General features: G+C 47.0%; 1 protein-coding gene across 1 annotated transcript in view; it reads right to left on the minus strand.

Annotated features, from left to right (window-relative positions):
- Nucleotides 1-1231: 1231 nt before the first annotated feature.
- CPLANE1 (ciliogenesis and planar polarity effector complex subunit 1) overlaps nt 1232-26790 on the minus strand; it is a 45069-nt gene continuing 19510 nt past the window's right edge. The window contains exons 20-54 of the mRNA XM_069963551.1: nt 22583-22747; nt 22295-22433; nt 21923-22032; nt 21080-21235; nt 20831-20939; nt 20226-20502; nt 19029-19917; nt 18695-18858; nt 18477-18619; nt 17290-17381; nt 17150-17211; nt 16631-16823; nt 15528-15824; nt 14065-14748; nt 13680-13786; nt 12818-12938; nt 12285-12342; nt 11987-12118; nt 11470-11541; nt 11032-11124; nt 9572-9663; nt 8854-8983; nt 8217-8446; nt 7999-8086; nt 7295-7435; nt 6617-6647; nt 5374-5499; nt 5133-5292; nt 4390-4451; nt 4124-4285; nt 3560-3675; nt 2898-2987; nt 2539-2673; nt 2187-2335; nt 1232-1639 (exon numbers count right to left, since the gene is read on the minus strand). Of these exons, the coding sequence (XP_069819652.1) occupies nt 1499-1639; nt 2187-2335; nt 2539-2673; nt 2898-2987; nt 3560-3675; nt 4124-4285; nt 4390-4451; nt 5133-5292; nt 5374-5499; nt 6617-6647; nt 7295-7435; nt 7999-8086; nt 8217-8446; nt 8854-8983; nt 9572-9663; nt 11032-11124; nt 11470-11541; nt 11987-12118; nt 12285-12342; nt 12818-12938; nt 13680-13786; nt 14065-14748; nt 15528-15824; nt 16631-16823; nt 17150-17211; nt 17290-17381; nt 18477-18619; nt 18695-18858; nt 19029-19917; nt 20226-20502; nt 20831-20939; nt 21080-21235; nt 21923-22032; nt 22295-22433; nt 22583-22747 (5916 nt within the window). The 3' untranslated portion in view covers nt 1232-1498. The remainder of the gene's footprint in view (nt 1640-2186; nt 2336-2538; nt 2674-2897; nt 2988-3559; nt 3676-4123; nt 4286-4389; nt 4452-5132; nt 5293-5373; nt 5500-6616; nt 6648-7294; nt 7436-7998; nt 8087-8216; nt 8447-8853; nt 8984-9571; nt 9664-11031; nt 11125-11469; nt 11542-11986; nt 12119-12284; nt 12343-12817; nt 12939-13679; nt 13787-14064; nt 14749-15527; nt 15825-16630; nt 16824-17149; nt 17212-17289; nt 17382-18476; nt 18620-18694; nt 18859-19028; nt 19918-20225; nt 20503-20830; nt 20940-21079; nt 21236-21922; nt 22033-22294; nt 22434-22582; nt 22748-26790) is intronic.

The following is a 26790-nucleotide window of genomic DNA, read 5'->3' on the forward strand; positions in this document are numbered from 1 at the left end:
AAAATTTACCCTATCTGGAGTTTCCTTTAATATGAAGCATTTAACAAAACTGAGATTAGGAATATGGAAGTAGGCATCTTTAAGGTCTACGGTAGAGATGATCAAACTTTAACCTACGTCATTTAAATCCCGATGCCTTCCCGTTCACCTTCCCCACGGAACGGGAAGGCGTCAGGAATCAAATGACAAAGGTTCGAGTTCTATAGAACCTAAGATTTTCCGCTGTTCAATCATCTCTACTCCTGGCATGATAAAGGATGGTGTCAGGAGCGCCAGGGTCCATTCTGTAGGACATTATCCGTGTATAGGGACCTTACGTGGAACGTGTAAATGACCCTAAGGGCCCTTTTACACAGAAAGATTATCGGACAAAGATTTGAAGCCAAAGCCAGGACTGGATTTGAAAAGAGGCGAAATCTCAGGCTTTCATGTATGACCTGATCTCTGTTTATAGTCTGTTCCTGGTTTTGGCTTCAAATCTTTGGCAGATAATCTGTCAGATAATCTTTCTGTGTAAAAGGGCCCTAAGAGCCCCTTTGCCATTAGGGATTGGTTCAGCTAGCACCACTGCATGACCACTGACCATCCAAGCCGCTGTATAGACCTCCAGGCCTGTCATATAAATATAGGCCAACCAGAGCAATAAGTCAGCTTGAGAGGCAGGCCAAACTACAGTACAGCTGCCCCACACCCAGTGGGCTTATTCTGTAGTCAGGTATGAGGTCAGGACAACGATCTGTACAATATTCTGCTTTTATTAAACATTTTCATAAAAATATAAATCACTGACAAGACAAATATAAATAAAATTTGTTTCTTAGAAAAAAAAAATGTAAAAGGACTATAAAAACCTGATCATCACTCTGTTAAAGGGGTTGGCCACTTTATAGTAAAATAGCTCAGTAAGTGTACTCACTGTATATACTGACAGCCGCTCCCTGTGTACCTCATGGAGCTAATATCAGACTCCCCTCCTCCAGGCTGGGCTGCCCTGCTCTGCGGTGTTTTGGTCCATAAGATGGCTGACATGGAGGAGCATGTGACCAGGCCCCGCCCCCCAGTGTCCACCACTGAGCCTGTATATGTCTAGGGAGGACACAGGGGACAGGGCATGGTCACATGCTCCTCCATGTCAGCCATTTTATGGACAGAAACAACACAGAGCAGGGGAGTCTGATTTTAGCTCTATGAGGTACACAGGGAGCTGCTGTCAGTATATACATTGAGCACACTTACTAATACTTTTTACTGACCTATTTTACTATAAAGTGGCCAACCCCTTTAATCATTGTTATCACTTATTTCCTCTTCTAGATAGAATAGATAATGCCTGGTGCTGGACCTGAGTAGGCAGAGCCTGACACAAGTCCTATAAGTCTCCGGCTCATACACTGCATTAGACTTCTCACAATGCATCGGATTTGTCCTTTTAGTGTTACTTTTCTGAAGTTGAGGAAAATAAAGTGCAAGTTTTTTTTGTTTTCCTTCCGCTTCAATGCTACATCTCGGTACTGCCAACACTGGCCACCATGTTTTCTATTGCATTCCAGTCCAACTTGCTCAGAATACTTCCAGTGCTCGTTGAGGAATTGTCCAGGTTATGGATTTGGGAACCTGCTTCTCCATTGATCAAAGACCCCTACAAAAAGTTGGGAAAAAGAAAAAAAAAGTGGATGTAATAGAGTAATAACAATGCTGTGAGACAGTATTCTGACTGATGTACCAGTAGGTGGCGCTGTATCCACATGGCTTCCCTTTGTGTTGGTAACTATTAAAAGGATACAATAGACATTGCACCTGAGTACTGTATTCTATCAATGCATCTAAAATAAACCGCAAATGGATTTGGCTCCCATGGTCAGATGACTACATGTCACTGTTCAAGTTTTCCATGGAGGAATGAGGGGAGGCTGAGCTTAATGCAAAAACTATGCAAGCGCCAACCCCTCATACATTATGTACTCTATTGCTTATGAAGACATCAGTGCAGATAGCTAGCACAGAGGGTCCTCTACTATTGTCACTACTGCATCCCATACAGCCACTGCCTCCAAGTGCAAGTTTTCCTCTCGTTTAATCTCTTGCTCCCTCTGCTGGTGGATGTGGATATTACAGCCTCTGTATGAATGTATGTATGTATAGATAGCTATATATAATCATTTGTATAGCCACATGCTGTTTTGTACCTGGGACAGGATGGAGTTTCTTTTGCTGTTCAATATCCTGTTGATTTCATCAGGAATCTCCCACGGGCTCACAACGTCCCTCTCATTATCATCTTCTAGTTGTAATTCACCATACCGTGACAAGGGACTGGTGGCTTTACTGCTCTTTCCTGTCCAGGGCATCACAAAATACATCAGTCTACACAAACAGTCACTGGTACAAGGTAACAATACACTGTGTACACAACAACACCAATATTTATTACTTATCCTGTATTATACTCCAGAGCTGCACTCGCTATTCTGTTGGCTAACACCAGAAGTGCTGAAAGATTATACATGATGTAACAGCTACACTACATTCACCCCTTACCTTGTCTGTCAGTCTCCTTTGTTGCAGCTTTTTGAGTAGGTTTTGTATCTTTATTATGTACATTGATCCTGTTCCTGGCAGATAGCAGCCCCCGACGTGTGATCTGGGAAAGGCGGTCACCAGGCAGAGATGGATCTAGAGAATTACCAGGATATGACAACGTAGATACATATAAACTCACTGCATCTGATGGAACTGCAGTATGATGGAATGGGTGATACATGTTAAAATACCCCCTTTAAAACCCTTTATCTAACTACCTTAAGCCCACCTAGTAGGAACAAGACCTGATAGCAACAATGTAAATCAGGTCATGTGGTGGTCTCCACCTCTCAGGGTAGGGATGGCTGGTCTCTTACCATACTTCCTGTGTACAGGATAGCTGGGTGCACTGTGGGTCCTGACTTTAGGTTCCCAGTTGCTCTTCGGAAGCACAAATGTAGATGTTCCTGTGCGAGAACAGACAAACACTATACACCAGTGGTCTCCATCTGCTGCAGAACTACAACTCCCAGCATGCCCAGGTAGTAGGTTTCCACCAGTTAAGAAGCACATGTTGGAAGCTTTTTATCAGCACAATGGGGGAGATTTATCAAACATGGTGTAAAGTGAAACTGGCTCAGTTGCCCCTAGCAACCAATCAGATTCCATCTTTAATTCCTCACAGACTCTTTGGGATATGAAAAGTGGAATCTGATTGGTTGCTAGGGGCAACTGAGACAATTTCACTTTACACCATGTTTGATAAATCTCCCCCAACGTGTCTCCAGGTGGTGATGGTATAGCAACAGCAATGGCTTCCAATCCTAAACACTATAGCTGACCACCTACATAGGTGAAGCAGCACTTCAGCCGTGCCCCATGTGACTTTGCAGACAAACTGTTACTATAAAATGGCACTATATACACGTGCATGTGGCCATCCAGCTATTGCAAAACTACAATTCCCACCATGGTAATTGTAGTTTTGAAACAGATGAAGGGTCACAGTTTTGGCGCCACTACTATAGAGAGGTTCTACCTCTTATTTGTGTCCGTGCTGGTGTAGACGTTGACCTTGGCTGTAAAGAGCCCCCTCTGGAGGATGATCTGCGCTTTGCTTGGCTGGTAGATGCACTGCGCACTGTACCCCGAGCTCTGGAACAAAAAAAAGATCAGGCGTTGTAGTAACCACATAGTGACTGACAACCAATACAACCACCTTCACTGGTTGTCACAGCTTTCCTGGAATAGATATATAGCCTCCTTGTTCCCTTATGTTTAAAGTGGGCAAAAAGGAGGTCACAAGGGTCATCATAAATCTTTCCTAGATACAGTGACATTACCGTTAAGACCCTTACGCTTAAAGGAGTTATCCAGGATTAGAAAAAAATGTCTGCTTTCTTGCAAAAAGAGCGCCAGAAGATTTCAGGTATCACAATTCAGCTCTATGTACTTCATTGAGCTGCAATACCACACACAACTTGTCTGTAGTATTGCACTGTTGTACTGTTTCTGGAAGACAACATCCATGTTTTTCTATTTCTGGATAACCCCTCTCATGGATTGTTATGACTCCAGTTTTTTCCGTTGTCCCGTAACTCACCCTTTCAGAGAGGACTTTGAGGCCGGGTGTCGGGGGAGAGAGACTCTGAATGTGGCGGGCTGGGAAACTTTAGAGGAAATGTGCTTGGCTTCTGACATCATCTCTTGCATAAGACCAAGGGCGTCTGACACCCGATGACTGCGATGCTCTGACAGCAGAGTCCTACAAGATGAGGAGCAGATATGTTATGAACAGCGCCCCCAGTAGGCAATCGTCTGCACATGACTCCTGCACCTCCCACCATAACCGATATCTGCTGCACTTACCGATCTCTCTCATCCTTCACCTGCTGCGCTCCCTGGAAGGTTTTTGACGACATTGAGGAATTCTGGAGGTGAAAACGGAGAAATGTTCTGTAATACTATATTATGGGGCCCAATCATGAAGGGATATTCGGTCTCATCTAATAGTTATACTTGTAGGACTAAATAGGAAAAAATTATTACTAGTACGTTCATTTACCAAACTTTTCTCCTGATATGTTGCTCCTTCCTTCCCATTGTTGACAGCTCATTGTCTAGGTTACCAACCACCACTCTGCTCTAAAAGCAATGGGAGGGAAAGAGCAACATATCGGGAGAAAAGTTTGGTAAATAAATGTATTTGCAAAAATCAGCTGAGTTCTACAAGTGTAACCATGAAATGAGAATATCCTTTTATTGGGTAAACAAACAACATTGCAAAGCCGCTGCATTGGGAAAGGGTAAAGCAGGCGCTTCCACCCTCCATCTCTAGCAGATCTATTGCCCCCAGATCTGATGTCCAGGGGGACCGCTCTTGTAGATGGCAGATAATGCTAAATCTGCAACCCCCCCTTATAAGTGAGCAGCGCTCTGCAGTGAATGACGGTGATCCGGTGACACGTAGTAAGTGTCTGTGGCGGCAGTTCTCCTGTGACAGTGTAATGAATCATTTATACTGAGGATGTCTGGAAACATACAATAGGCAAGATGGCCTGCAGCTCTTAGTGAACAACAAGTCCCAGCACAGGAGTGAATCATGCACATACCGCAGCCCGTGGTGACTGGAACGGCTTGTGCTCTTTCTCCCGTAGCTCCTGCAGTCTCCTCCGGTGCTCGGCCAGACGCTCCCTCTGCTTCTTCTTCATCCACCTAAGCAGCTCTGCCCGCTCTCCCGGACTCCTGTTAGATGTCGCCTGGAGCTTTGTCCTGTGAAGACAAAGAGTCTTTGTAGCTTTGAGCATCACAGTAGATTGTAGTAAGGAGGTCATCAGGCGACCATGTTCTTACCTGGAGAGCTTCTCTGCCTGGGCAGCTGTGAGCCCCAGGTCAGAGGCAGAGACCCCACCAACTATGAGATCCCCCAGAATGTCAGCAATATCACTGAGGCCGGTCATCTGAAGAGCATCCTGCAGACTGATCGGAAAAAGAAAGGAAAACTGCACATCATGGACTCACAGGACGGGACCCTCATCCTATGGGGATCGCTCTGTGGGATTCCATACTGCTCAGCATGGACTCACAGGACGGCACCTTCATCCTATGGGGATCGCTCTATGGGATTCCATACTGCTCAGCATGGACTCACAGGACGGCACCTTCATCCTATGGGGATCGCTCTATGGGATTCCATACTGCTCAGCATGGACTCACAGGACAGGACACCTTCATCCTATGGGGATCGCTCTGTGGGATTCCATACTGCTCAGCATGGACTCACAGGACGGGACCTTCATCCTATGGGGATCGCTCTATGGGATTCCATACTGCTCAGCATGAACTCACAGGACGGGACCTTCATCCTATGGGGATCGCTCTATGGGATTCCATACTGCTCAGCATGAACTCACAGGACGGGACCTTCATCCTATGGGGATCGCTCTATGGGATTCCATACTGCTCAGCATGGACTCACAGGACAGGACACCTTCATCCTATGGGGATCGCTCTATGGGATTCTATACTGCTCAGCATGGACTCACAGGACGGCACCTTCATCCTATGGGGATCGCTCTATGGGATTCCATACTGCTCAGCATGGACTCACAGGACGGGACCTTCATCCTATGGGGATCGCTATATGGGATTCCATACTGCTCAGCATGGACTCACAGGACAGGACCTTCATCCTATGGGGATCGCTCTATGGGATTCCATACTGCTCAGCATGGACTCACAGGACGGGACCTTCATCCTATGGGGATCGCTCTATGGGATTCCATACTGCTCAGCATGGACTCACAGGACGGGACCTTCATCCTATGGGGATCGCTCTATGGGATTCCATACTGCTCAGCATGGACTCACAGGACGGGACCTTCATCCTATGGGGATCGCTCTATGGGATTCCATACTGCTCAGCATGGACTCACAGGACAGGACCTTCATCCTATGGGGATCGCTCTATGGGATTCCATACTGCTCAGCATGGACTCACAGGACAGGACCCCTCAAAGTCTGTAGTTGTATCAGAGCACATAGGACATTACAGGGGCTGTGACAGGCATCACATATTGCTCATTCCCATCCTTACCTCTGATCCATGTCCTTCGACTGTCTGAGAGCTGAAACAAGAAGAGACGTCACATGAGAGTGGCGCGGTGATGTGTGCATCTGATCTATGAGACTATTCCCAGAGCTGGGTAACCCAGGGAGACTTCTGGAAACATGAGGACTACACAGACACTATATAGCAGGTCATGTAAGGTAAGGTGGTGACCAGGGAAGAGAATCACACCAGGGACTGTAGTGATGGTCAACATGTGGCAAAATAACACAACCCAGAATGCACTGGAAGCCGAAGGAGACCCCTGATCTGTGGGCTGTTGAGTGTGGTCTGCGGGATCAGATCCTAATACGAAGGTGATAGGAAGAGTTTCAAACTCTCTCCTTCCCCATTGTAATTGGATCCGTTCTCATTTTATCCCTTTAAGGAAACGATTTCTGGCCTAGAACAGCAGGCTGTGTCCCTCACCTGAACTGAGCATGGGGTCAGATCTCACCAGTGACCAGCACCTGGCCCTGCAAGACCTTATGGCTGCAGACAAAGGGCAGCGCTGTCAATAAGTAATGTAATGTCATGTGTGATCAATATCAAGTGCAACAGATTCCTAGCCCAGTGACACAATGTAACTGGGAATTTGACAATCCAATAAGTGCACTGTATTGTGACATAAGTAGGTTTAGTAAGAAAACCTATTAATCCTGGTACCTGTGGTAAAATCTCCATCATTTCTGGCAGATATTAAGACCTCTGGGGGGAGCTCAGGTAAAACAATATCCACAGGGCTTCTTAGTTTATTCTCATCTTCCTCATCCAAGTCTTCTAACATTAGATCACTTGATGGCAACACTAAAAAAAAATATGACTGCAGTCGGTGAATGGAGAACAGTGCCACCGTGTGGACACCATGAGATATACAGTGGTATGTTCTAAATATGACGCGACACACTAAGTGATCTCTCCTGGTATCAGTCAATGAAAGCTTTAAACTCTTGACCCTTTAAATACATTTTTATATATTACTTATATACAACATATAATAAAATGTAAAGGGTCAAAATACTTTTGTTTACTTCCAGTGGATTATAATCAGTCCTGGTCATGTGATCAACACAAAAAGGAAGCAGTTTCCTACTCACTGACAATAAGAACTTTAAGGAATCAAGACAAAGTGTATAGCAATGGTGCACAACTTGCTGCCATACAGCTGTTGCAGAACTACAACTCCCATTATACTTGAACACCCTATGGCTATCCAGGCATGATGGACACTGTAATACAATGACATCAGGCTGTGCACCCCTGACATATAGGAAAATCATTATACAAGGAACAATAGTTATTTTTTAAAAAACCAAAATGTGCTAAATAAATATCCTGTTGGGAAAGTCCCCATATCTGGAGCACCGTACCTCTCTGGGGGTCTTCAGCACCTCTAGGGGGGACCCTTTTAGGCTCTGGCTGAACTGCAGATGTCAGGGTCTCTAATGTGTTCACCAACTGCAATGGGAAGAATACACAGAACATGACAGATATAAGACAGGTGGGACACTGACCATACGATTAGGGACCCCCTGTCAATATACAGCATATGGATGATATTCAAGGGGATGTCTATAGCACCACTTACCAATTTAGTGTTGGCAAAGTCCAACTCCATGCCATCGGCCATGTTCTGCAGAGCTTGTAGCTGGGCGTCCATCTCCTGCAGTCTGGATATAGCCCCAGCACCCCTGACACGGGGGCTCCATATTCGTTCACTGCGGGGGGCAGATGTCATATCTGCAGATAGGGCGTCATGTGTAATGGGGTCCACAGCCCCAGCAGCCCAGGCCCCAAAATGAGGCATCTCGAGTAAATCTGTAAAAGAAAATGTCACCAAAGATTCATATTTACCCCCCTGTTGGGTATAAAGGGGTAATTAAGCATCCTGTGATATCCAGCAAAATCATGTGTCTTCTGTTTATAGGAGAATTCTTTGTCTTTTTCCGGATGCTTGCTTATAAAAGTCCAAAATCCATCCTATTCTTACAGCTGAGGGTTTGCGTCAACTGCATCCAATCCGGACAATCCAATGGGTGATGAACTGACAGGCAGTACAAGTCTCGTAGTTTGTTACAATGTATCAGTACAGTACAGCTGTGAGATGTATACAGGTCTCCTCCACTTTTGAGACCACAATGTTTCTATTCATTGTAAGAGAGCAGAAATACTGAAATGATACAACATGCGCCATTATTATTATGAAAAAAAAAAAGTTACATTACCTCCATTCTGAATGTAATCCAGAGGCCGTGCATTAGTCACAGACGCCGCCATAAGATGAAGTTCGGCTGCAGATGGGACATCGTGACTATCGGAGTCCGGGAATTCTTCAGCATCTATTAGATCCTCAAACTACAGAGACAAGAAGGAGAATAAGTGTCACAGTCTGGAGCGGAGGCAGTTTACCTCCACGCCGGGAAAGCTTTTAGAGGGGAATATCCAGGATTAGAACAAACATAGCCGCTTCCTTCCAAAAACAGCGCCAACCCTGTCCTCAGGTTGTGTGTGGTATTGTAGCTCAGTTACATTGAATTGAATGGGGCACAGCTGTAATACTACACACAACCTGAGGACAAGAGTGGCGCTGTTTTTGGAAGAAAGCAGCTTTGTTTAGTCTAAACCTGGATACCCCATTTATAGGGGGATCTCCCTTTATGATAAAAGGAGACTGTAAAACAAGTACAACCCATTAGAATCAATATGCTTTCTATGTAATGAATGGACATGTTTGGTTCTCCAGAGGAGGAGACCCTCTTTCTACTCTCTAGAAGAGCCCCTTACTCTCTGAGAGATACCAAGACCGTGAATAAGCCAGACTATCCTGAGGGCTGAGTAATATGGTGTGGGGGGCTCGGAGGAATATAAGTATATAGAGAAGATTCACGTCTATGGGAATTATGAGAGATATAGGTGATTTGAGCAAAATATTTAAGTTCTTACCTGCTGTTTTTCTGGTTGGGGTTCATCCGGATACTGAAGGTTTAAGAATAACTCCGGCGGCCTCTGCTCCTGGATGTTGGGCGGCAGCACCTCTGTATAGCAAGTATAATACAGAACCAGGAATAGATTAAATGTCCTATTCCCAGTCACACATAGCTATATAAACTGGAGTCCTGTAGGATTTCGTAACTTCATATATCCAGAAGAAAAAGAAAAGCGTTTGACTCACGTTTAGTCGTTTATTTCTTTGTTTTATTCTTTGGAATATTCATTTTTCTTTTTCACAATGGTAGCGTGGGCTCTCTCAGGTGTGCATTTGCCAGAGGGGGCGTGCCTTACAGCCGTGACGCGACGTTTCGGGGTCGCCCCCTTACTGATGCGTGAGTAAGGGGGCGACCCCGAAACGTCGCGTCACGGCTGTAAGGCACGCCCACTCCGGCAAATGCACACCTGAGAGAGCCCATGCTACCATTGTGAAAAAGAAAAATGAATATTCCAAAGAATAAAAGAAAGAAATAAACGACTAAACGTGAATCAAACGCTTTTCTTTTTCTTCTGGATATATGAGAAGTTACAAGATTCTTTGCAATTGATTATTGTGCACCAGTACTATCGTATACATGTACATGTACATTAACAAGCATGTGGCAGCCTGAATAACTGGGAGCACGTTGGACCTAAATATATCGGTGAGACAGATATATATGGGATACTGAACACTGTTCACACAGATGCCTTTATTTTTGTCCTGTAGGATTTCCCCATGTCTAGTGTCATCAGGGGACATGGCCATACTAGGATACACATGGGGTTGGATTTGCCACTAAGTACCAGTGGGTCTGTGCCTAGGGTGGCAGTGTTAAAAGGGGCGGCCTTTATGTACTGTGACCTGGAGGAAATAAATTGCTCCCTCTGGTTGAATCCACATGGGTCAGCAGCACATATCACATGGATGGATTTCACCACTTTATTGTATAGTGGAGGTTCACTATACAGGGAGAGAGGACCCTGCCTGTGAGGGCTTGCATAAAGAGAGGACCCGGCCTGTAACGGCCTACATAGAGAGAGGACCCTGCCTGTATTGGCTTACATAGAGAGAGGACCCTGCCTGTAACGGCTTACATAGAGAGAGGACCCTGTCCACGAGGACTTACAAGGTTTCTCTGATGTATGGCACACATCTGTCTATTTTATTAAATTTCCCAACAGATCTTTTGCATTACACTGAACTGAACTTAAAGGGGTTATCCAGCGTGACAAAAACATGGCCACTTTCTTCCAGAGACAGCCCCACTCTTGTCTCCAGCTTGGGCGAGGTTTTGCTGCTCAGTTCCATTGAAGTGAATGGAGCTTAATTGCCAAACGCACCTGAACTGGAGACAAGAGTGTTGTCTCTGCAAGAAAGAGGCCATGTTTTTGTAGCACTGGATAACCCCTTTAATAAAAATAATTAAACAAACCTGGATCCCAATGAGAGTCGGCCATGCCAGAGCGAGAAAATTCTTCACACCTTGTCCCGGAGTCCTTAAGAGGCTTATGTGATTCAACGGATCCTGATGCAAGAAGGGAGGAGAGCCAGATTAATTATAGGATTCATAGGGAGGTGACAGTGGCAAGGGTTAAATATACAGCTGGCAGAGCAGTCATGATGGTGTCATACAGCTTCATGTAGTAAGATGTCACCTGAGATCCTGGTATCCAACACTAAACAACAAGGAAACCTCAGCATGCAGAATAAACCACAATTTGTATCTCTAAAGGGGCACTCCAGCCTAAAACATGCATCACTTATCCTAGAACAGGAGACCCCACCAATATAGCCCAGCAAAGGATTACTATAGACTGACAAGACGCAGAATCAGAGAATGCAAAGTAAAGGGGGGAAGTAGCAACTAAACCTGGAGCGGGAGCAGCGGCAGCCAAAGGATTAGGAGGAAACTCTTCTAACTCTGGACGTCTTTTGGAGGCAGCTACAGCAAGAGATGAAAGGAAGGAGCAAAGCAGGATCAGCACTGAAGTCACCAACACTGCAGCAACAGGAGGATTATGGGTATAGCAGAAGAGGAAAGAACAGGATACAGATCAATGAGAGGGGGCTGAGGGGTTAATGGGGTTGTCCAGGACCAGTCCTTCTCCTGTTCTCAGGCTGGGTCTGGTATTACAGCTCAAGTCCATTGAATTAAATGAAGCTAAGTTGTAATATCACACACAACCTGGGGACAGGGGTGGCGCTGTTTTTGGAAGAAAGTTTTTCTAATCCTGGATAACCCATAGTGATCCCTGTTCCACAATTGTCTTCACAATTCTGTTCTGGATATGACCTGTGTGTAAAGTTGTCACCCCTGCCCTGTGTGTCACCGGAATCTGCCACCCAGCTTTATTAGCACCTTTGGCGCCAGATACGTGAAGAGTTACCAGAATCTGTGTTGGTGCTTGCGTCCCGGATTTCTGGCGGTCTCTTCATTGTGGAAGCTATAAAATGTAATTCTGCCATAGTAGATAGAGGAGCCTCTGGGATTTTATGTGATAACATGGAGTCAAAGGAGCCTGGAATGGAGGAAATGTAAATCCATTACTATCCCCCAGCAGCTCACAGTGTGACTTACCGCTCTGCCGTGTCCGGACCACTATCCTTTCCCACACTTCATTCTAGGAGATCCCCCATAGATCATACAATGATGGCCCATCCCACCTGCGGGATGAGGACACTTACCGAGGGGAAGGACAAATTCATTTCCGTCTTGGAGATCCTGCTTGTCGTGATCTACGATCTAGGGTCACAATGAAAACAAAAGACAAACTCAGGGTCCATTTACACAGAAAGATTATCTGACAGATTATCTGCCAAAGATTTGAAGCCAAAGCCAGAAATGGACTTGACTTAAAAAGAGAAATCTCATCCTTTCCTTTATGACCTGATCTCAGTTTATAGTCTGTTTCTGGCTTTGGCTTCAAATCTCTGGCAGATAATCTGTTAGATAATCTTTCTGTGTAAATGGACCCTAAGAGATCAGTCACATGTGAAATTGTTGACCCAGTTATAAATCACCAGGGACACATGACCGATCCGGCACAACATTACGGCTTCAGTTCTGAACGATAAATGTGACACGTGAACGGAGTCGACTTTCCATCTGTGTCAAAGTATCTGTGGCCTAGACAGTCGGAGAACTCCATGTTTATATGTCTGCAGACTTCAAGGAACATAAATAAAACAAGAAGGTCAAGAAAACCAAGATGGCGTACCTCGTCGGGCGCAGTGTCATTGAGGTTGTTTGGTGCAATGATCGAGTCTTCCAATCGGAACGTAACAGATGTCGCCTTCTCCTTCTTCTCATTCTTTTCCTTCAAAGTGCGGCGGTTTTTCCTATGTAAAGATAAAGACAAATATTAAAGGGGCTCTCCGATATGGTCAATATGTACTTGTTTTAAGCGTCCAGTGACAATACGGAAGTTGTCCAGAATCAGAAAAAACACAGCTGCATTTATTCCCAGAAACAGCGCCACTCTTGTCCTCGGTGTGCGGTATAGCGTCTCAGTTCCACTGAAGTGAATGGAGGAGAGTTGTAATACCGCACATAACCTGAGGAAAGGGGTGGCACTGGACAAAAGAAGCTATTCTTTTGTCCTGGATAAACCCTTACGTCACAAAGTGTCTCCACTGCTGGGATCTGCCATCAGCTGTGATCTGTGGAGATACCTGGCAGTAAATGTTCAGTTTCTCTGCAGCGCCACCGCAGATGAAATGAGGTATTACACCATGTCCATTCCTGTGTAATGCAGGATGGGTCCTCCTGAGCTCTTTATTACCGCTCTTCCCTCTCACTACATGAAGGTTTGGAACAAAGAATTCACTGATGGTGTGAATAGAATAGGTTTTCTAACCTGCGCACTAACATTTCCACCAATACGAATGAAAATGGGTCCTTCCCTAGTGTAACCAGGTACTGACTCCCTTCACCCATTATTACACAAGGACCCTGATCAAAGAGTGTCTCTCTCTATATAGTGGCCAACCCTATTACTGCTGCTCCTAAATATCTGACCGCCCAAGACTGGTTCACTTTGATAGGTCATGGCCGGTTCCCGTTTGCCGCACCATCTGTACCTTTTGATACTATCCTCCGCTTTTATCTCTTCCGCAGGCGGCTGGATATTCGCTTCTGGCTGCTGCAGTGTTTCTTCACTCACTCCAGGATCTAGTCTCTGATCGACCTGAAAACACAGATTCATCTGCAGACTTACACCTAACCAAAAAGCAGGTTCTCCAGGGACTAGTATGGAAGCCACAGGCCGAAAATTGCCACCATGGAGTTCTTACCCAGCTTTCCCAGACTGCAGAATGTCAAATCTGCTTTGCTGCTGAACCACTAGGCAGAATGACTTCTTAGGGTTCTGGGAAAGCTGAATGAAAACCCTCATGGAGCGTGTCATAGTAATCATATTAGGTCTATGTCTGATGATAACAGATGTGATGCAGTTTTGCCGCTTACCTGCACCTGCTGCGGTAAGTTGGCTTTCAGCAATGTGAGCCTTGCCAGCGGTAAGGATGTGGATGGATCTTGTGGGAGATGTAGCAGTGCCGGAGCTCTGGGGCTGGGCTTCTGCATGTCCGGGATGTAAAGCACTGGATCTGAGCGCAGGTGGAGCAGAGGGATCCCCGCCTTGCTCTGTTCACCGATGTGCGTTTTGCGTTTTCTATCTTTGTCCGCATAGAGCTGCTGAGCGGTTGCCTGTGCACCGGACTGATGTATAGCAGGGCCTCTTCTAACGGGTTCTGCCCATTGTGAGGCACTGCTGGGTGCAATGACACCTGTGCGCTGGGTTATATGGGCAGATACAGGGGTGGGCATCCTCAGCGGCTCTGCCCATTGTGGGGTACTGCTGGGTGCACCGGCACCTGTGCGCTGGGATATATGAGCAGATACAGGGGGTGGCATCCTCAGCGGTGCCCATGCTTCTCTTAGCGGTAACATCTGAGGCTCCGGCTGCAGTTTCAGCAGGGGAAATCCGCTGTGGTTCTTCACGACAGGAGGTCGGATGAGAGTCGGAGTCTTCTGCGGTGCGGGTGGGGGAGTTATTAAGGGCAGAACGTGGTGAGGAGCGGTGCTTAATAATCCCAACCTCGCCGGGATCCTTCCTTCCTGGCTGGGAGGTATGCTGAGCTCTGGAAGTTTCTGCACAGAAAATATGAGCAAAATGCAATCACAGCAGGATGACAAGAAGCTGGAATCATCCAGAGAGCCCGTCCCAGCCTCCCCTCAGCCGCAGCCCATCCCAGCCATCTCCTCTCTGGGGCACTAATGCTGCTCTATATGCAGTGACATTGCTGGATCTCCGCTGGATCTTAAGTAGTGCCATTCACCGCTGGCAGCGCCCGTTACTAGGCAGTAACTATTCATGCACAACACTTGTATTGTTCATTAGGGAACACACAGGGCTATGAATCTATCATTATAGGAATAAGCTGAATAGATCTAATTAAATGCAATCACTTCAAGGGCCCAACCAGTAGCAGGCAAGTAATATAATACTGGACCGGACTTACATGATGTCTGCTGCTTATTTAAAGGGCTACTCCTTCAAAAGTTTTTTTCTTTTAAATCAACTGGTCTCAGAAAAAGCAGTGGCAAATCCCTATAGAAAACTTCTCCTGCTCTGGACAGTTCCTGACATGGACAGAGGTGGCAGCAGAAAGCCCTGTGTAGGACATACAGCAGCTGATAAGTACTGGAGGACTGGAGATTTTTTAATAGAAGTAATTTACAAATCTATATAACTTTCTGACACCAGTTGAATTGAAAAAAGTAAAATTCACCCCTTCACTATAGTACTGAGTGGTGTATACATGAAGTCTGCTGCCTTGCTCCATACTGGGGATGCCTTGCCTTACATAGCTGAATATGGCGGTATGTGGATCACACCCTTTACAAGCCGGGAAGAGAGAAGACGATACCTGCAGATTCTCCTTGTTACTCTGCTCATTTCCAGCCATTTCCTCAGCAGCGGTGACTGCGCTCCCTGTCTGCACTACGTCCGCCTCCCGCCGCTGTGTGCCCAGTGCGGGTTCTGCAGTTGCATTCTGTGACGGAGCAGGATGAATAACCTGCAGCGCAGAGCGTTCGCCCACAGGGTTCATCGCCGGACTCCTTCCGATTTGTGCGGTTTGCTCCAAGATGTGCTGCAGCGCCGGCATGGCTGCGAATGACGACCCCACGACCTGCATCAGACTCATGAAGTTGATTTGCTGCAGCTGAGAAAGAGTAAGATAAGAAATGACCGGAAGCTGCGGATGTGAGGGATGGAAATTGCAGAAAATCCTCCCAATAGGATCTTACCAATAAGGAAAGCTCCCAGCGGAGCAGATATCTGTGCTGCTCAGTCTAATCCACATCAGGGAGGACCTGAGCTGTAACTTGGCTCTGATCCTGTAGGTGGGCGGTGTGTAATAGGATGACGGAGGTGGGCGGTGTGTAATAGGATGGCGGAGGTGGGCGGTGTAAAATAGGATGACGGAGGTGGGCGGTGTACAATAGGATGGCGGAGGTGGGCGGTGTAAAATAGGATGACGGAGGTGGGCGGTGTACAATAGGATGGCGGAGGTGGGCGGTGTAAAATAGGATGACTGAGGTGGGCGGTGTACAATAGGATGACGGAGGTGGGCGGCATGTAATAGGATGACGGAGGTGGGCGGTGTGTAATAGGATGGCGGAGGTGGTCGGTGTACAATAGGATGACGGAGGTGGTCGGTGTGTAATAGGATGACGGAGGTGGGCGGCGTTCAATAGGATGACGGAGGTGGGCGGCGTTCAATAGGATGACGGAGGTGGGCGGTGTATAAAAGGAGGACGGAGGTGGGCGGTGTATAATAGGAGGACGGAGGTGGGCGGTGTATAATAGGAGGATGGAGGTGGGCGGTGTATAATAGGAGGATGGAGGTGGGCGGTGTATAATAGGAGGATGGAGGTGGGCGGTGTATAATAGGAGGATGGAGGTGGGCGGTGTATAATAGGGTGCAGGTGTGCATATTTCTAGCTGAAACCTATATAACAAGTCTACCTGAAGGAGTCGGAACATTTCATCTTGGAAAAGTTGTCTGACGGCTTCGGAGCTGTTGACAGGTGGAGGGTTTTGCCCTCCATTAGGATTGGGGGCTTCTGGATGATCAGGAGGCGGAGCAGTAGGTGGAAGGACAGGGACAGGCTGGGGGGCCGGGGACATACATCCACCAGGTACAGAGGAGTCACCAAGTCTGGAAGAGAAAACCATACAAAACTATATATTACCTGGATGCAAGCTGCTGAGCGAGCACACATGCATCACCAGTTACCTGTATACTCCATGTGCGGTCATCTGTAGTATGTTATACTGGAGTCATACCACCAGCTCTCAGCCCTGTCCCTTTAATACAATCACGCCCTACTAGTGCCGTCAATGAGTGTTTGGTTTTCATCTCCAGAGCAACCAAAGCAACTGTGGAAGCTCAGCGTCTGCCGCCTTACTGTGTGCACTGAGAAGCATCAACGGAAGTCTTAAAGGGACAGTACACCACTAAAAACATACATATTCTGCACTCACCGTGATTCTTCTAATATATCTGGTTCCTCTGGTTCTTGACGTACAGGGTCACGAGGCGTATTCTGATGGGAAGAGCAGCACATTATTGGAGGGAGCAACGACTATGGTTCTGGTTATGTAGACAGAGAAGTGACATGGACCTTGGGGCTCACCTCCGGCTCTTGTAGCACAGGACGGATACTGATGGCAATCCTCATGCTTCTCTGTGTATCTGCCTCATCGTCTTGTTCATCTTGCAAACAAAAAGATAAATTTTCAGCTTTACTGTTCTATACTTTTATCCCCACTCAACAGCAGTGCTGCCGATACATTCTTAGAGTGTACCTGTCGCTTTAAGAAACTTTTCACTTGTCTTAAAAACTCATTGAAAGTTGTGATTGGTCGGGGGCTGAGCGTTCGGAAAAGAACGAGAAGTAGGAGACGTGTGCAGGTGAGCGCTTCTCTCCCCTATTGTCGTGGTGGGGAGAAGAGAAGTGCTTAGCATGCACTTGTCCAGGCTCTATCTGAACACCCAGACCTTGCCAAATGATGATATGTCTTTACGACGTATGAAATGTTTCATTAAATGAAAAGGATGCATATCCTGGGGCTTGTTAGAGCACCAATAACATTTGCCAATTTAAAAAAAAAAAAGTTAGAAATTGTGCCACTTTTGTTTCAGGTTGAGTGTGGTATTGCAGCTCAGTTTCATTATAGTGAATAGAGCCAAGGTGTAATACCACACACATCCTCGGAACAGGGGTGGCGCTATTTTGGAAGTATACAGTTATCTTTTTCTTTCAATAACGCCCTTAAAGTGTAACTTTTGTTTAAATTTTTTTGCGGAAATCAATAGTACAAGCGATTTTAAGAAACTTTGCAATTGGGTTTATTAGCACTGTCCTCTCTGACCTCTGAATACCGGCTTTCACACAGGTCTTGCTGTGTAATCCTTTGTTCTCTGCTGCTGACTAATCTCCCTCCTTCCTCCTCCCCCCTCCCTTCTCCATAGGTTACACAGGGTCCGACTGTGTAAAAGAGTCGAGATTTCCTGATAATGAGCAGTGAATGAATGAGAGAGAGAGAGGAGCGGTGGGGGTGGGGTTTGGGAAAAGGCTTTTTGAATGCAGATAATGGCATATTTGCCTAATAAACCCAATTACAAAGTTTATTAAAATCGCCTGGACTATTGATTTCTCCAAAAAAAAAACAAAAAAAAACACAGTGACACTTTAAGAGGGATTACTACGTCAACCAGCTTCTTTGCGGAGCAAGTCACAACCATCATGTGTGACCCAATGCTGAAATCCTATGATACAACTCACAGAGAATAAAAAAGGGAGCTTACCTTCTGATGTGGACAGAACAGGAGTTTGCGCCAGTGGGTGGTTGTCACTCAGGACAGATACACCCTCCTCAGACTTTTCTTGAAGGGCCGGCAGCCTCTCCAGACTTTGCTTGCGGCTTAATCTGCTTAGTTTTGATGACGCTCTGCGGGGACAGAACACGGTCATGGCGGCTCATGTACTGCCCAGATTTACAGCAATGACCACAATGAAGACTCACATGGAAGCGCTTTCCTCCTCCGATGCGTTATCCAGCTCATGTACAGTATAGGGGGACGATGCTTCTGGCTCCATATACTCCAGGGCTCCGCTGGGTCTGTCCTGTAGGTTGGTGTCCACTTCATATTGTAAAACGGGAGCTACAATGTGTTCACTTGAAGGAGCCTGGAAGGAATAATGGTCGACACTGTAAGTGGGGAGATATGGTACTATACGGTATTCAGCAATCTCAATGCAACCACTGCTGCCCTATGCAATCACTCAGTGTAAAGAAGCTAAACCAGTTTCCACAGTCTAATACTGCCACCTATGGTGGACAAGATGTGAAATCTTACATGACGGATGTAGGTGGCCCCCAGGTAAGGCTTCTCCAGCAGCCATATTGAAGTGAGCAAGGCGGCAGAGGAGGTCTTGACCCGGATTGTGGTAGTGGTGGGTACATGGAACGCTTCTGCTTTTCCTGCACTCCAGAACAACCTCCGGTCGGACCACCGGATCATCCATTCCACCAATTTGGTTTCATTACTGTACTTAGCTTGTAGTTCGTCCCCAAGTTCTTCGCTGGGGCTGCAGTGTTTGTTCGGGATCAGTCTGTAGCTATACTGGTCATGTCCGGAAGCAAACAGGTTCAGGCTGCCATCAATGTCCTGAGATCTCTTTGGCCCTTGATCTTGCAGTCCGAACAGACCACTTCTGACTGGCCGTCTGGATAGGACATTAGGAGAGGACTTCTTACCAGACGCGACCGGCTTCCCCAGGACCATAGTAGGACGTACAGTATGGGTAGCGTCAGCGGCCACTGGTGCTGGAGCCAACTCGCCCTCCGTACCCATTGAGTTACCCATAACTTCCGAATTAAAAGTAAAGCAGGATCCAGCCCTAAAAACGCTGCGTATCCCGGCTCTCACCAGCTTGCGCTTCAGGGTGGTGTGAACGTCAAAGACCAAGGAGTTCAGCTCCTGCTCTCGCAGCTGCGGAGAGAAGGACGTGAGGAAAGGGATCCCCGGATCACCGTTGTGAAGAAGATCTCTCTCTAGGAGGTAACTAAGGAACAGATCCAGGAACCTGGTGTACTCCTCATCATTGCACTCAAACTCCCAGGTGCCGACTTTAGGAGGGGACGGGCCGCTCTCACTGACCATTTCTCGTCTCGCCCTTGGTTTCTCCCTGGCTGCTTTACTCGGTTTTCCAGTGTTGGCATCTAAGGGGAGGCTGGAGTCCAATCTGGAACAAAAAAAACGTATTAAACAAAAAAATTTTTTTTGAATGGTCAGACACATAAAGCTCTGTTCACATTGAACCTGCAATGTATGTGTGACCTGTGTGTTGGAAAAGATCACTTAACTCATGCCTAGACAGAGCTGAATATTATAAGAGACAAGCCGCTGCCAGGCTGATGGTGGGGCACTCCTTGGCTGAAGAAAACGATTGATCTCTTTCCTTTTTACTTTCTTGGGAAGATGATAGCACCGCACGCTTGATATCCACTGTTCTACAATAGTAAATGCATGGAAAAGGCACAGAAGCCTCACCTGTCCTCTCCTCCAGTCCACATCAGGGCGTCAGATATAGTGTCTGTATCGCTGTATATCTGCGGCCTCCCCAGGTCAGTGAGCGTGCTTTGGCTGGTGGTGCCCAGCGAGTACTTGTCATAGCACCGAGACGCATCCCGCAAGGTTTCATCCAGAGGAGGTTCCCACAAATGCATCTCCACATGACCAATGTTTCTCTGGATACGTTTGAGAGTCTTGACCCGCACCCTCTGCATGTGATGGATAATGACGGACATCATCTCCTCACCGTGGAGTCCTAGAACAGAAACAACACAGTCCCTTAGTACAGTGACATGCAGACTGAGTACATGCAGTACATACCCCATACTGATCCTGAGTTACATCCAGAGCTGCACTCACTATTCTGCTGGTGGGGTCACTGTGTACATACATTACATTACTGGTCCTGTACTGATCCTGAGTTACATCCTGTATAATACTCCAGAGCTGCACTCACTATTCTGCTGGTGAGGTCACTAAGTACAATTACATTACTTATCCTGTACTGATCCTGAGTTACATCCTGTTACCTCCAGAGCTGCACTCTCTATTCTGCTGGTGGGGCCACTGTGTACATACTTTACCTCTTATCTTGGAGTGTCGCAGTCGCTGCTGGACTGAGTGATATTTCTCCCGTAAGGGAACGCGGACATCTTCAGGATTAGGAAAAGCTCTGACCATGATCTCTGCCACCTACAGGAGACAGTTGTAAAAAAGAGAAAAAAACAAAAACAAAACCTGAATGTAAAATCCGAACAGATCCCATCTTATTCTGCACAGGGTGGGGGATGGGGGAGGGGGGGGGGGGGTGTTGTCATCCAGTCTCCTTTTACCTTTTTCACTGGCGGTAACTCACTGATCAGACTGAGGATGAGATCCTGGATCAGCTCCTCACAATCTGTAGCCCTGGTGAATGGCAGCATGCGACAGGCCCACTCCAACGCCTCGAAACAATGCTCCGTCACACAAGAGTCAATTTCATCTGCACCCTACAGGAGACCTGGGGTCAGAGGATTTCTGCCAACACTACATCATATCACAACCTGAGCCTCTGCAGAAACTGTACAACTACAACTCCCAGCATGCCCTGATAATCAAATTCCTTGCAACAGGCTGTTTAACTCACAGAGCATTGTCTAGACTGGATAGAGTTGTGTCTATATCCCAGCTGAGAGCAGGACTAGCTTTGTACAATGTATTAGTCTGGAGTCCAGGCTGTAGAGCTCACAGAGCATTGTCTAGACTGGATACAATTGTATTACTTCTCAGCGGAGAGCAGGACTAGCTTTGTACAATGTATTAGTCTGGAGTCCAGGCTGTAGAGCTCACAGAGCATTGTCTAGACTGGATACAATTGTATTACTTCTCAGCTGAGAGCAGGACTAGCTATGTACAATGTATCAGTCTGGAGTCCATGCTGTAGAGCTCACAGAGCATTGTCTAGACTGGATACAATTGTATCACTTCTCAGCTGAGAGCAGGACTAGCTATGTACAACGTATCAGTCTGGAATCCAGGCTGTAGAGCTCACAGAGCATTGTCTAGACTGGATACAATTGTATTACTTCTCAGCTGAGAGCAGGACTAGCTATGTACAATGTATCAGTCTGGAGTCTAAACCTAGAAATCCCCTTGGAGCCATATTGTGATGATGGATAGGTACATAATAACAATACCTTAAACAATTTGCCGTTGTCTCTTGCTTTCTGGTACTGTCTGCAACTCATAGACAATCGCTCGCGGACATGAAGCATCCAGCACAGGGCGCATAGCTCTCTGAAACAGACTATGGGGAAAGAAGATGGATGTATGAAGATAGATAGAAAATGTGGAAATGCTAATATTTACTGATGTCATCCTCTGAATTGTCATATGGAGGAGGAGGACGTTAGGTAATACTCCCATTTATAACTTGGATTTTCTACAATATAATTCTGGAAGTTTTTGCACATGAGTGGTGTCTGGTAATGTTACAGCTCAGCAAACTAACAAACTTAAAGCTATAAACGTAGTATACACTTCCCTTGTTCCCCTCCTATGGGTCATACCTATTACACTGCAGGATACTAGATCTTTCATGGGTTCTCCACCCGGTCCAGGCTTTAGTAGCACAGTGCGGCTATTGGCGTAGTTCAACAGGTTTTCTGGAAGAGACTCAAGAGGAGGCAGAGAAGCTTTCGCTCTAATCTGAGGATGAAAAAAAGGTCAATGTACTTGTATTAATAAAGCTTTGAAGTTAGGTGTGTGTATGTAAAGACAGTACACACATATTATATATATATACATACATACATATATACACACACACTAAAAGTATATATTTTTTAAAGCCAGACCTTCTGCATGATTTTTCTTGCCCGCTTTATCTGTTTGATGTACCACTGGGTGGCAGGGAGAGAACAATGGGCGGCACGTAACAGCAGAAGAACGCGCTGCAGGACGCCGGACAGCTTCTGACGCCTGCATTTCTCTGATTCCAATAGAAAATCACTGGGGTCCTCCTAAGAGTCACACAAAGAAATGAGCTGCATAGCTCTAATAGTACCCAGTACGGAAACGGTAATCACGTTAAATATTCTGCTTCATAGGTAAGTTGGGTGGCAATCATTACGAGCACTCTAATGTCCACTGAGCATGCCCCCCACACTCCTATGGTTTTAACCCTTAAAGGATAAAGCCAATTTCGATTTTTGCGTTTTAGTTTTTTCCTCCTTGTGCTTAAAAGGCCATAGCACTTGCATTTTTCCACCTAGAAACCCACATGAGCCCTTATTTTTTGCGTCACTAATTGTACTTTGCAATGACAGGCTGAATTTTTGCATAAAGTACACTGCGAAACCAGAAAAAAATTCAAAGTGTGGTGAAATTGAAAAAAAAAAGCATTTTGTTTATTTGGGGGAAATGTGTTTTTACGCCATTCGCCCTGGGGTAAAACTGACTTGTTATATATGTTCCTCAAGTCGTTACGATTAAAACGATATGTAACATGTATAACTTATATTGTATTTGATGGCCTGTAAAAAATTTAAACCATTGTCAACAAATATACATTCCTTAAAATCGCTCCATTCCCAGGCCTATAGCGCTTTTATCCTTTGGTCTATGGGGCTGTGTGAGGTGTCATTTTTTGCGCCATGATGTGTTTTTTCTATCGGTACCTTGATTGCGCATATATGACTTTTTGATCGCTTTGTATTACAATTTTTCTGGATTTGATGCGACCAAAAATGCGCAATTTTGCACTTTGGGATTTTTTTGCGCTGACACCATTTACCGTGCGAGATCAGGAATGTGATTAATTAATAGTTCGGGCGATTACGCACGCGGCGTTGGCAAACATGTTTATTTATTTATTTACTTTTATTTATAACCTGGGAAAAGGGGGGTGATTCAGACTTTTATTAGGGGAGGGGGCTTTTTACTATTAACAACACTTTTTTTTTTACTTTAACACTTATACTAGAAGCCCCCCTGGGGTTAGGGTTATTCCCCCTAGGGGACTTCTAGTATAAGTGCTTTGATCTCTCATAGAGATCTCTGCAGCATAGATATGCTGCAGAGATCCATGAGATCGGCACTCGTTTACTTCCGGCTGCTGCAGCCGGAAGTAAACGAGTGCCGAGCCGGGGACGGCGCCATCTTGGAGCTGTCCCCGGCCAGCTTCAGAAACGGAGATCGCTCCTCTGGGATAACATCCCGGGGGAGCGATCTCCGCCACTAGACACCAGGGAACGGCTGAATCCAGTAATCGGATGCAGCTGTCATGTTTGACAGCTGCATCTGATTACTGTATTAGCGGGCACGGCGATCGGACCGTGCCCGCTAATACCTACGGTCCCGGGCTACAAGCGGCACCCGGGACCGCCGCGGTTCAGAGCGGGGTCGCCGCGCAGCCCCGCTCTGAACGTCCTTACCGGCATCAGGGCGTAAATTTACGCCCGATGTCGTTAAGGGGTTAAGCAACTTACTTCCATGCGATAACCTATGCGATTCCTAACATCTATGTAAATCACTTTAAATTTACAAAAAAAAGGCTCCTTACCCAAGGAGATCAGCTCTAAAACTTTAGCTACTAGGTGTCTTCCTGCCCTGCACAATGCTAGGGCGGCTGTTGTTATGGGATTTCTGTCTCTAACAGCTAGATCAGGACAGAACACAGGAAGTTGAAGCAGGACTTAGTTATTCCTATGTTTAGTAGCTTGAAGCCAGTCTGCCAGGTAAAGGTAAAGCAGGGCTCCAGATGGCGACCAAAATGGTCGCCAATGCGACTGATATTTTGCAAATGGCGCCCAGATTTATTAATCTGGGCGCCATTTGCGACTGGCCCCGGCGGCGGCGCGCTGTCTCTTTAAGATGCGCGGCTGATGCGCGGCTGCCGGGGGTGTCCCGTCCTATCCCCGGCAGCGCGGCGCATCAGTGAGCTGCCTGGGGCCCTGACTTCCGGCACAGGAAGCGCACGTCAGAGACGCTTCCTGTGTCAGAAGTCACAGCCCCGGCGTACAGGGAGCTCACTGATGCGCGCGCTGCCGGGGATAGGACGGGACACCCCCGGCAGCCGCGCATCAGCCGGGGACAGAAGAAGAAGAGGATCGCCGGGGGAGCGGGTTGTCAGGTGAGTTTGTGTGTTTGTTTTTTTTAAATACTGCTTAGCATAGAGGAAAGGGGGGGGGCTTTATAATGGGGGGAAGAGAAGGGGGGGCATCTATAATGGGGGGAGAAGAGGGGCCATCTTCAAGGGGGGGAGAGGGGGCCATCTATAGGTGGAGGAGAGGGGGCCATCTATAAGGGGAGGGGGCAACATAGGGGGAGAGGGAGCCATCTATAAGGGGAGGAGAGGGGGCCATCTATAAGGGGAGGGGGTATCTATAAGGGGGGGAGAAGAGGGGGCATCTATAATGGGGGGGAGAGGGGGCATCTATAAGGGGAGGGGGGGAGGGGGCATCTATAAGGGGAGGGGGTATCTATAAGGGGGGGAGAAGAGGGGGCATCTATAATGGGGGGGGGGGAGAAGAGGGGGCATCTATAATGGGGGGGGAGAGGGGGCATCTATAAGGGGAGGGGGTATCTATAAGGGGGGGAGAAGAGGGGGCATCTATAATGGGGGGGAGAGGGGGCATCTATAAGGGGAGGGGGCAACATAGGGGGAGAGGGAGCCATCTATAAGGGGAGGAGAGGGGGCCATCTATAAGGGGAGGGGGTATCTATAAGGGGGGGAGAAGAGGGGGCATCTATAATGGGGGGGAGAGGGGGCATCTATAAGGGGAGGGGGGGAGAAGAGGGGGCATCTATAATGGGGGGGGAGAGGGGGCATCTATAAGGGGAGGGGGTATCTATAAGGGGGGGAGAAGAGGGGGCATCTATAATGGGGGGGAGAGGGGGCATCTATAATGGGGGGGAGGAGGGGGCATCTATAATGGGGGTAGAGGCGGTCATCCATAAGGGGAGGGGGTATCTATAAGGGGGGGAGAAGAGGGGGCATCTATAATGGGGGGGGGGGGAGAGGGGGCATCTATAATGGGGGGGGGAGAGGGGGCATCTATAATGGGGGGGAGAGGGGGCATCTATAATGGGGGGGAGGAGGGGGCATCTATAATGGGGGTAGAGGGGGTCATCTATAAAAGGAGGGGGTCATCTATAAAAGGAGGGGGTCATCTATAAGGGGAGGGGGCCATCTATAAGTGTAGGGCAAACTGGCTGCAGACACTGGGAGATAGATATATGCACAATTATTATTATCAGGGCCCCTCAGGTGTCTGTATTGTAGGGGGTCACTTGCATTAGTCACTAGGTGAGAGATATATCTATCTATATACACATCTTGTGGGGGGTCACTATGGCTGCAGTCATAAGTCTAGCTCAGTATGTATAGACTGTTGCAAGCTTTTAAAGGGAACCTGTCACCCCCGGTTAGAACCCCCTATACTCACCTCATCGCGCCGGGTCCCGCTTCTGAAGATGGTCGGGTCACGGATATCTCAGCCGCTGCAGCCTGACGTGCACACTGAGAGATGAGTCCAACCCTCATAGAGAATGACGGAGCGCTGGACTCTCCCGTCATTCTCTGAGCGTTGGACTCCTCTCTCAGCGCACGTCGGGCTGCAGCGGCTGAGATCTCCGTGACCCGACCATCTTCAGAAGCGGGACCCGGCGCGATGAGGTGAGTATAGGGGGCTCTAACGGGGGATTGGGAGCCTGTCACCCCGGTACGGGGGTCGACAGGTTCCCTTTAAGTTCAAGTTCAGAAGAGTAAGCCTCATTAAAAGGCTAGCCAAGTGAAGCTGAAGTACTGAGTCAGACTGTATATGGTTGTCAAGTTGCAAGTTTCCATGTTGAACGTTTTCAAACTAAGAAAAGAAAGGATCTAAAGGAGGAGGAGGAGGAGGATGCTGCCGTGGCCTCTGCACACAGTAAGTCCCATTTAACATAACATTAATTTTACATGGTTTAAAATGTTGGCGACCAAATATTCTATTTGGCGCCTAAATTTTTCAGGTTAGGAGCCAATGGCTCCCAGGTAAATTTTTTAGTCTGGAGCCCTGTAAAG

The sequence above is a fragment of the Dendropsophus ebraccatus genome, chromosome 3, assembly GCF_027789765.1.
Source record: "Dendropsophus ebraccatus isolate aDenEbr1 chromosome 3, aDenEbr1.pat, whole genome shotgun sequence".
Taxonomy (NCBI): domain Eukaryota; kingdom Metazoa; phylum Chordata; class Amphibia; order Anura; family Hylidae; genus Dendropsophus; species Dendropsophus ebraccatus.